The 11631-nt window shown below is 43.0% G+C and overlaps 1 protein-coding gene across 1 annotated transcript; it reads right to left on the bottom strand.

Moving 5' to 3' along the window:
• Window positions 1–1970: 1970 nt before the first annotated feature.
• Window positions 1971–9875, bottom strand: LOC147010774 (small ribosomal subunit protein eS8). The gene is made up of 6 exons (XM_085860494.1): window positions 9764–9875; window positions 8542–8648; window positions 8134–8233; window positions 3512–3687; window positions 2276–2405; window positions 1971–2164 (listed from the first exon to the last, which is right to left on the bottom strand). Exons 1-6 carry the CDS (start codon window positions 9765–9767, stop codon window positions 2055–2057), a joined length of 627 nt encoding a protein of 208 aa, XP_085716620.1. The 5' UTR covers window positions 9768–9875; the 3' UTR covers window positions 1971–2054.
• Between the last annotated feature and the right edge of the window lie 1756 nt (window positions 9876–11631).

The following is an 11631-nucleotide window of genomic DNA, read 5'->3' as shown; positions in this document are numbered from 1 at the left end:
AAACAGCACCCAAATGCAGGAATTTGCAATTTAGTTTTGGCACCAGAGATCTCACCGACTCACCACAAAATATACCCTGACCTTTAGTCTACCGAATAATGCGAACAGAGACGGCACCCTTCGCGATGCAGCATGCACCCTCCATACCAAGCACCAATCCAACTGCTTATAGTGGGATCAGGAATCAAAGCCTGTCAAAACGGTTCAAACGCAAATCTGCCTCCTCTTATTGCACACCAAAGTATAACCATGGGGGTAAAGGATTACCAAAAGCATTTCAACAATTTAGAAAAAGCACACCACCATTTTCACAAGGAAACCTGGAATAAGCACTAAATGCTGCTCAGAAAGCACACCGATCATCCCAATCGCTCTACCCTCAGGTTCATTTTAAATAAACCGTGTTTGGTTAATTATGGAAACTGAGGGGCATCGTGCACTTACTTTTTCTCTCTCCCTTTCTCTGTCAGTCTCTCGCCTGCATTTCATCCATAATTTACGTTTTCTTTGTTTGGGCAAGCACCAATGCTTTAGAGCACAAAAGCCCAATTGTTATTGCAAAAACCAGGCCGAAATATAAAAATTAATAAATGGGGCAGGAGAACAAGAAAAACTAGCATCCGTTGAAGACGAAGTCTTCGATATCCCTCACCATAGTAAATGAAGATTAACAAACACATTCCCTAAGCGTGTGCAATATGTATGTGAAGTTTCCCCTTGATCTGACCAGCCGTTTTGAAGATGTTTGAAGGTTTTAGGGTAAATTCAATATGGCTGCCAAACCATGTGACCTATCAATTAGAATTTAACAAACTTCTGAAAGGATGTCTTGGGGAAAGTGTATGTGAAATTTTGCCTCAATCTGTCCAGCCGTTCTGGATATTTTTAAAATTTATTAATATTCAATCCAAGATGGCTGAGGAACCATGTGACCTATGACATCATAAATTTACATTCTGCCTCCAATCCTCCATTGGAATACGTGTGAAGTTTCATGTTAATCGGATGAGGTGTGTTTTTCTATCTAAGATGGCCACCAAACCATGTGACGTCATAATTTTTACGATGTATGCAGACATGATGGAAGATGATAGTTGCAAATTTTCGCTTCGTTAGGTTATGTGATTCCAGAGAAAACATTATTTAATATTTTCCTTGAATCCAACATGGCTGCCAAACCATGTGACCGATCAATTAGAAAATATCAAAAGGCACCAGTTCACCACTTGCTTGATATGTGTACCAAATTTCGTAAATATATCTTGAGGGGATTTGTAGTTAAGCTCCGGAAACGAAATGTGACGGACGGAGCCCATTTCTATATCCCTTTCTACATTTCATTTCTAACAAATCGTTTTCCACCACAAACTGCAAGGCTCTGAATCAGTGTCTGGCCCTCCTCAGGATAATTTGAGAGCTTGATATCAGTTCAGGCTGCCTTGCTCAAGTCACAAAAAGACGAGGTGGCAACTGTTCAATTCCAGCAATATAGTCCTCCGTCTCACAAACAGCCCCGACTGACACTAATAATGTCAAGGCAGCATAAGCGTTCAATCGCCCAGTCCTCCTCCCAACTTAGAACTTTCTCTGGATAATCAAGTATGAAATGAAGTAAAACGGAGGGGGGGGGGTTAATAAAGTGTCAGGTTCAGTAGGAGAGGGAATTGGAGTCATAAGGGGTCGTTCCATTTTATTGTATATGGACCTGGACCAATTCACATTAAATGCTTGTTTGATGCAATGGAGACCCAAGCAGAAAATGGTTTCGAGTGGGACTGATATATTTCTCCACATTCCAACAGTGAATTCTGGTTGCCAGCTGATACAGGTGCATCTTCATTCAAAATAACAGGAAAATGTCAGATGGAGCATAAAAATAAAAGGCCCCTCAAAATGCTCAAAGAGAAGATGAGACAAAAGCTGGTAATCAAATTGTATTAAACATGCGAATCGGTACCACGTAACACAACCAGTTTTCATCATTTTATTTGCAATGAACAAAAAGCAAAAGAACTGGAAACAAGGGCATGGAGCCAGGTGACCACCATTCCACCTCACTTCCCCTTCTTGGCTTTTATTTTGCGAAGGTAGAACTCGAGCTCCTTGCCTTCCAGGATGTAGCCGTCCGCTCGGCCACATTGACCCGGCCGTGATGAAATACATGCTAAGTGAGGAGGGTGTTGGGGAGAAATTGCAAAAGCATATAAACAATGTATGGTGTGGGCGATTGCATGTACTGCAGGTTCAGCAAAATGAGGCTTTGTGGCGCTCTTACCCATCAGCTTGCCTTGCAGAAACTGGTCCTCGACTGCCTGCGGGAGTTTGGCAACAGCTCGTCGTTCCTCGTACTTTTTCATGGTCTTCTTTGATCGCTTCCTGTTCAGCACCTCCTCCTCTTCTGGGGTCTAAAGGGACACGCAAAGCACCAGAAAACCTAGTTTAAACAAAAGAACATTCGCATCCTTCAGCATATTTTCCACTCTATAGCTTCCTCCATCCTCCTTTCAGCATCAATCAATGATGTATTAACAATTGCAACCATCCATCCCAAGTGCCTCAGAATTCAAAGGTATCAGCAGCAGCTGTCAGTAGCAGAACTGATCTATACTCATCATTGGCATCGATTACTAAAATTTTACTCTGAAAAAGTGGGTAGAGGTTTAACCACCTCCCCCACCCCCAAAAATGGCAAAAAGGTATTCTTTCCCAGGTAACACAGTGGAGTATGAGGGTTGTCAAGTCAAATCCTCATTCATGTGGCATGCATTCCATGACCCTTGAAAAGAAAATGGGGTTTAAAAAAAACAGAAGAAATAAATTTGATACATCCTTAACCCAAATGTTGATTATAAGGAATAGAATAAGGAATATTTTAGTCTTAGTTGGAAGTCAAGTAAACCATTTTTGACGAAGTTATGACCGTAAAATGATTTTGACCTTTCAAGGCCACGTAAGGTCAAAGGTCATGGTTTCAAATGAAAGCCAATAAAGGGCTTGATAAATGTCTTCCATAGTAAACACGCATTTTCCTAACCTTTTTTGATTTATAATGGAAAATTTGTAATCTTGACCGATGACCATGACCCCCAAAACTTTGGACCCTACCGATCTTCACAAATATGCATTTTTCACTTTAGGAATGGGGAGGATTATAAGTGACAAATAGAATAAGGTTCACTATAAGCTTAGTTTGAAGTAAATCAGATAATTTTTGACGAAGTTATGAGCGAAAAACAATTTTGATCTTTTCGTGACCTTTACCTTTGATCCAATTGGACCCAAAAGTTAATGGGGTCGTCCAAGGTTCATTGCCCACCTGTGGATTAAATTTGATAGTGTTTGCTAAAGCCGTTTTGCCATAAAGTTGCTAACAGACAGACAAACAAACAAACCCGATTACAATCTCCCGCTCCCTCCCTCTGGGGGGGGGGGGGGGTGGGGCAGGATAACAAGAAGACACTTCACCAAAAACGTTAAAATAAATAAATAAAGGAGGCAGTGATGTACTTACAAACTTTGCTCCCTTGCGACGGCCGAGGGGCAGAGCGTAGTGCGACTCGTACCATTGGCGAAAAGGAGTGCTGTCCACAAGCACCACAGCATTCTTCACCAAGGTCTTTGTGCGCACCAGCTCATTGTTGCTGGCGTTGTAGACCACGTCAATGAGCCGCGTTTTTCGGGTGCAACCTGGACGTACATTAGTACAAAACGAGCAAGTCTGGTCCATTTAGTTTATGCTTTACACAGGATGAGCAGATGAAAGAAATAAAACAATCAAAGGACTGCTAAGACAAGTCAAATTCAGCATCAAGTCTGAACAGACTTCACAAGAAAAAGTCCAACATAAACAACTTTTTGTTCATCATAACGAGATCAGGTTTTTCTACCTTGATCAGGATCAAGGAGAGAGGGGAGGGGGAGGGGAGAGGGGGGGAGGAAGAGAGGGAGAAAGACAGGAGAGAGGGAGAGCAAGAGTGAGGGAGAGAAGGACCAGCAATGAAAGACATATTCCAAGTTTTGATTCTATCAAGGTCTGAAGAAAGGAAAGAGGCTGTTGCCTGCCCTGGACCCATCCACTGTTGCTTGAGTAGACGCAGCATTGCCAAGTTGTCGTGACCTGGTCTGAATCCAAATTGGTAATCTGAGGTGTCATTGGAAAAAAAAAGGAAGGATTTCATATAAACTGCAATGATTAATCCATGACCTTGCTAATGACGAGAAGTCAGCTGATAGTTCTGCAGTTAATGGGATCAGTTTTTGCATCTTTTGATGTAATGCAGTGATGTTGGCTGATTTCCAAACAGATGGCAGATGACCTCTGGGAAATGATAGGGTGAAAATGGCAGAAACAAGATGTGCAAGAGCAGCATATTTAGGACACATGAGCTGATGCTATCCTGTCCAGTTACAGAATCAATCGAGGGTTGCATGACAATTGTTCACCTTCTCAAGTGCAATAGCCAGAGGCCAGGAGCAGTTGGGTGTGGCTGGATTGGGTGGGTACAGAGATCGAGGGGTTGGGGACACAAGATTTGGAAAAAATTAAAGAAAATAAAAATAAAAAAACCTCAGAATTGAGGCATTCGGCCTTCGCGTGGGTGGATTGGCAATTGCGCTGTTTGAAGTGAGGGAAGGGATGAAGGGGTAGCATACACCAGAGACGGATGTACCGAGGACGGGACTCATTAGATACCTCCACCAGGCCGAACAGTTTACATTTTATGTCGCACCGATACGCTGGATCTGGATCCAGACCTGAACCAAATGATAATCAGCTTATTCTTGTCACCTACCCAACTCATGCACCAAGTTTTGTAATAACTCAGCCACAATTTTTTGGAATATCATACGAGTGTTCGGAAAGTATTCACAACCCTCGACTCTCACATTTTGTTGTTTCAGCCTGAATTTTAAATGAATCAAAATGAGATTTTTTTTTTCACCGATCTACACATAATACCCCACAATGAATGACAAAGTGGAATGTTTTTATTTTTGTTATCTTGCCAAAACGAAGTTTTTGCAAGATATGTTAGTCAGCTTGTATGTTTTTTTTGTTTGTTTGTTTGTTATTTGTTTGTCTCTAATCACGTATAAAAAATTGTGCAGAGCACAGTTATCATCGGAAATTTTTGTAACTTCGCATATCAGAGGCCTATAGAGGTCCCTTTCAGTGCACAACATTTTGAAGGTCAAGGTCAAAGGCCAAGGTCACTTTGGCGCAAATCAGGGGACTCGACGAAACCCTTATTTTTTGAGTAATTTTGATCGGATCGTCTTCAAACTTCATGGGAATATAGTTCATGGTCTGGCGCTCAGCTGATTAATTTTTGGTGGCGATTGGCCTTGCCCTTCATGGTTAGTGCCTCAGGTCAAACATATTTGACCCCAAGGTCAAATTTTCAAGTTCTAGGAACCATATCGTGTAGTACCTCAAATTGAACACCTCGATGAGTGCTTTCTAGATATGTCAAGCTTGAGACATTATGACGTCATTTGGTGACGTTATGAGGCAAAAGCATATTTTTCATGGTTACTCTGTAGAACGATTCTCATCGGAATCTCTCGAAGGCAGATATTCCTCAAGGAGTCGCTCCTGGTGGATAGCAGCTCTGTTCACCTCAGTGTGACCTTAAAGAAGTCACACGTGGTCACCTTTTGGCAAGATACGGGTCACCCTGCAGGTGACATTGGTTTATTTTTTTATTTTATACAAGTAAATTAAAAGTGGAAAGCTGAAATGTCTTGCATCGCCAAGTGTTCAACCCCTTTGCTAAGACACTCCAAATTGAGCGGAGGTGTATCCACTTTCCTTTGATCATCCTTGAGATGTCTCTACAATTTGATTGGAGGCCACCTGTGGCCAAGTCGATTGAATGAACATGATTTAGAAAGACACACACCTTTCTAAACTAGGCCCCACAATTGACAGTGCATGCCAGAGCAGAAACCCTATCATGAAGTCCAAGGAGGCATGATAGGCGTTGAACGCCGAGATAGAATTGTGAGGAGGCATGATATGGGAAAGGGTTACAAAAAAATTCTAGTGTTGAAAGACACCAAGAGCAGAGTGAGCTCTATCATTAGGAAATAGAAAGAATATGGCACTACCCAGACTCTTCCTTGAGCTGGCCATCCGACCAAACTAAGCAACCAGGCAAGAAAGACCTTGGTCAAGGAAGTGACCAAGAACCCAATAAACAGTCTGACAGAACTACAGAGTTCCCTGGCTGAGATGGGAGAACCTGCCAGAAGGACAGTCTCTGCAGCACTTCAGAAGTCTGGGTTTTATGGGAGTGGCCAGACGGAAGCCACGCCTGAGAAAAAGGCACATGACAGCATGCCTGGAGTTTGCAAGAAGGCATGTGAAAGACTCAGAGCATGATGCAAAATATTCTGTGGCCTGATGAGATGAAAATTGAATACTTTGGCCTGAATGCAAAGGGCTGCGTCTGGCAGAAACCATGCACAGCTGATCACTCATGTAACACCATCCCTACCGTGAAGCGTGGCGGTGGCAGCATCATACTATGGGGATGCTTTTCAGAGGCAGGAACTGGTAGACTTGCAAGGATAGAGGGAACAATGAACGGAGCAAAATACAGGCAAATCCTTGAGGAGAACCTGCTTCAGAGTGCAAAAAAAAAAAACTTTGACTGTGGCGAGGATTTACGTTCAAACAGGACAATGACCCCAAGCATACAACCAAAACAGCACTGGAATGGCTTCAGAAGAAGAACATGAAAGTCCTCGAGTGGCACAGCCAAAGTCCAGACTTGAATCCCATTCAAAATCTGTGGAAAGACTTGAAGATTGCTGTTTACAGACACTCCCCATCCAACTTGATAGAGCTTGAGAAAATCTGCAAGAATCGGAGAAAAACCCCAAATCCAGATGGGCTAAGCTCATAGGCATACCCTTGACGACTCAAAGCCGTAATCACTGCCAAAGGTGCTTCTACGAAGTATTGACTCAAGGGGCTGAATGCTTATGTAAATTAGATATTTATGCGTTTCATTTGCAGCAAATTTGCAAAAAAATAATTAAAAACATGTTTTCACTTTGTCATTATGGCGTATTTTGTGTAGATCGGTGAGAAGGAAATTTTAAATTTAATCCATTTTAAATTCAGTCGAACAAAATACGGCAAAAGTCGAGGGGTGTGAATACTTTCTGAAGGCATTATAGATATCATTTTTGGCCCCTTCTCTGAATGGAAAATTTGAAAAGACAAGTTTGAAAGTCATTCTTGAGATTAGACAGATGTTGTTTTCTGGCTCTCCTGAGAGCACACACACACACACACACACACACACACACACACACACACACACACACACACACACACACACACACACACACACACACACACACACACACACACACACACACACACACACACACACACACACACACACACACACACACACACACACACACACACACACACACACACACACACACACACACACACACACACACACACACACACACACACACACACACACACACACACACACACACACACACACACACACACACACACACACACACACACACACACACACACACACGTTGCGGGCTTTGCGGAATTATCCGAGATTGTCCAGCCAGATTTGTCTTCCAGGAGGAGAATGCAAGTTGCTTCAAGAAAACTGCCTCACCGCAGGATTCTGTGTACCATGGGCGGGAGGATGGGTATGATAACTGAAGACAAGATGGGATGAATCCATGCAAAAGGGAGAGCAGGTTTCTGAGGAAGAATTTCCACAATGAGTTAATAGCATGGTGGTAAATATCAGAGATCAATGGAGTGCAATGGCTGCTTGTAGTCCCCGCCAATTTGCTGGTGTAGACTGCCAGATTCGCCGGCACCGAGAATGACTGGAGCTGTTGACCTTCACAAGCACATGATCAGATGAACCAACTGGATTAGAGAAAGAGCAGATGACTGTCAGGGAAGTTGGTACAAACCAAATCCAGAAGGGAGGATTTGCCATTGACACATATTCAGGTGTGATCGTATTTCTGGAGTAAATCACATGTCAGGTTATTCAACTCTGCCTAAAATTTTAACATCTTCACAATACAGATTCCTCACTCAAATACAATGTATTGACAATTCAAACTCACCTTCAGAGCCCCAAGCGAAGTTCCCAGTGTCAAGTCGCAAAGCTCGGAACTTCTTGTTCCCCCCACGTACTCGTATTATACGGATTCTCTTGGAACCAAGCTGTGGAGACAAAATATGATCAGAAGGGTGGGGTGAAAAAAATTAGACCCTCATAAAGCTATGCAAAGAAAATCTAAATACAGATCACAACCAGTTTTGAACAGCCACGGTCAGAGTAACTATGACATAAGCAACACCACCAGGTCGAGACAAAATGCCTCTCGACCAAGCTCTGCAAACAAGCTTCATCATTCCGCCAGGCAAACTTGCAGTTCATCCCAAAAAAGATACAGGGAACGGATGCCAGGACAACAGTACCCACACCGAAATGATACCCTGAACAGAACACCAGGAACACAAAACCAGACCTTGGTGTTTGCTGGTGGACGGCCCAACTCATACTTGCGCTTCTTCCGATAAGGCTTTCTTTTGCCGCCAGTCTTTCTCCTCTTGTGCCAATTGGCACGGGAGATACCTGGGAATACACATCGTGCAGATTTTCCTTTCGGTCTGAAACTTATATAGGTTTTATACCACACTTCTGCCATTACAAATTCGTTCGAAACCTATTTACCTCCACCACCAAAGGTGGAAGGTTATGTTTTCATCCCTACATTAATCCTACCAAACCCAGCTATTTATATGCAGGTTATGGGTTCCTTCCTATTTTGTTGGTTCATTTTGTCCGACTGTGGCCCCAACGCCCCACTATCAGCACGTTACCCTTTACAGTCTCCTCGCTCTTCCACGAGCCGAGCTAGATTTTGGATCAAATATAATCTTTGACTGCGTGCGTTTGTTTCGGTCGAGGATTGCACTATTGAAAGTCCAACACCGGAGCGAACGTGACTTTCTCATCAAAATCTTCCCTGTTGAAGCCAACTGCAGGATACTTCACTCTTCGACAGTTTCACCAACTTGGGAAGGAAAGTCACGACGTGCTTACATTTCTCATGACAAGTGTGACGCCCCACGTGTTCGGTCTCCAATCACCGATGTTCTTGGAATCCCAAGTAAACGATCTTTGACCGAATGCGGTTCATGTACGATCTTTTCCACAACCCTCAACCACCAAAAATAAGATAGTTTCGGGTGGATGGATAATGATACGGCTCAGCGGCGTTCAGTTCTCCAAGGTGAACGATAATCCACACGGTGAGTCGGAAAGGTATGAAGAATCATCATTACGCCGGGACTCGGCCATCATGGCCTAACATCATTCATAGTGCGAGCCAGGCCGACCGGGTACGTGACCGGCAACGGGAGGCCAACGAACCCTCCCAAACGCTCGATGATAACTCCAGTATTTATTTATTTAACTTGTATGTTTCGTGACACATGAACGAGAAAACACCATTTAAAACATCCGAAGGAAATACAAGGAAAGGATGAAAGGCCCCGCCAGCCATGTTGGATAAGAACGTATCATCCAACACAAGCATCAAAAATATAAAAACAATCCAAACAGAACCTGAAACAAAGCCGATAAACCTTTACCCCTTCATCATTCCCGCCGAGGTACTGACGGAGCTAAATAGCGGCGGATGGAATCCGATTGAAACAAACACGTTCCGCGCAGCGAGCACTCACCCATGATGGCGTCCCGACCAGGAAAAAAGAAAGAGCGCACTGCATCCTGGGAAACGTAGAAAATCTAAAAACCGCGAGGTTTGCGATCTCGCGATAACTCCCTAAATTGTTATCGTTTTCGATACATTCTCGAGGATGTTGAAGATTACTTATTCTTCACAAACGAAGACAACACTCCGTAAATGACAAACTCTTCCCTGTGGAGCCGTTCATATTTTACCGAGTCCTTTCCCGTCATGATGCGGTTAAAGCGCAACCAACACTGATCTCTGCACCAACTGGACAGGAAGGGAAACTTTATTATTTTTTTTGAAGCCATTTGTCCGCCATCTTTACTCTCCCACGAGGTTTTTTTTGAACGAATGAAGGGGGAATGTCATTCACGAAGGTGAATGATGACACGCACCGATGAAATGTTATTCCTCTTCCCCTTTGAGCACGACCGTGGCGGTTTTTTACAACCGTCAGCAGCACGCGATGGCATTTCATAAATACTAGTGCGTGGCCGTACGTTAAAAAACAAGGACAAATGTGTCCACGAGCAGCGTCCTAAAGATTTTGTCGGCTAAAAAAAAAAAAAAACTTTAATTTTTAAAAAAAACAACAACAACAACTTCCGATATTTCGTTACGTGCCTTGATTAAGCCAATAGCGAAACGCGTCATAATGTCTACGTATTTACGATATATCGTGTATTTACGAAATTACAATACGATAAATGGAATAATTTTTAAATAGTAACATGAACTTTTCAAAACTTTAAAGCAAATGTCCGAATATATTTAAAAGTTCATGATAGAGGCTCTCAAAAGGCACCGTCTATGTGAGGATGCGTACATGTGCTCAGTATTTAAGGAGATCCGGATCTCGTATATACAAGAGCCGAGTCCTTGAGATAAAGGTTTTAGAAGAAGAAGAAGAAGAAGAAGAAGAAGAAGAAGAAGAAGAAGAAGAAGAAGAAGAAGAAGAAGAAGAACGCCGCCGAGCTCTCTATGAGCAGCGAAAAAGAAACTTGATGGCAATTGTGATGTCATAGCACCATGTCCTGTCATTGGTTTGGTAAATAAATGGCCATAACTTGGGAAACAGCTGAAACGGACGAAGAAGAACGATATCAAACCTTGAAAAGGAACATACTCAGGTCCCCAGCATCAATTGTGACATCATATCAAACGAAGAAGAATTGTGACGCCAATTGTGACGTCATATCAAACGAAAAAGAAGAATTGTGACACCATAGCACGGTGTCCTGTCATTGGTTTGGTAAATAAATGGCCATAACTTGGGAACCACTTGTCCGATTAATATCAAACCTTGAAAAGGCATATACCTGGCAAGTTTCAATTACATCGGACCAGTGGTTGTCGAGAAACCGGTCACAAACAGACAGACAGACACACAGAAATTGCTGGAATTATAGAAAGCTCGGACTACATTACAATGCTTTTTTTCAACCCAGGAATGGGATAAAATCAAGTGGGAAATTCGAAAAATCAAGTAGGAAGGTGGAATATTCTGAGGAAATATACACCTTGAAGGAAATACAGGTATGTGTATTGACGCAAACGGGATTGTGTGTTGTGGGAGAAGGAATATGGCGGATGGAGCGCTTCCCGTGGCTTCAGGACCACCCGACCAATGAACGTTAGGCACCCCATTCACTTGGAATAGCGACCAATGGCAACCAAACGTGTGAGATTCGACCAATCAGAATCATGGAAGACCAATGACGCAGGCTCCAACCGACAGATCAAAAACTCTTCGGAGTGATAGAGCGACTGTTAAGCCGAGCATCCGCCATCCTGACCCCCAGAAAGCTACACTACTCCATTAAAAACAAGTGCCTTGAAAACCGCGCTAAAAATACA

The sequence above is a fragment of the Eptatretus burgeri genome, chromosome 16, assembly GCF_056783735.1.
Source record: "Eptatretus burgeri isolate ZD-2024b chromosome 16, Ebu_testis_v1, whole genome shotgun sequence".
In the NCBI taxonomy this organism is placed as follows: Eukaryota; Metazoa; Chordata; class Myxini; order Myxiniformes; family Myxinidae; genus Eptatretus; species Eptatretus burgeri.
The sequence above is the reverse complement of the archived record's forward strand: the minus strand, read 5'-3'. Positions and strand labels throughout refer to the sequence as shown.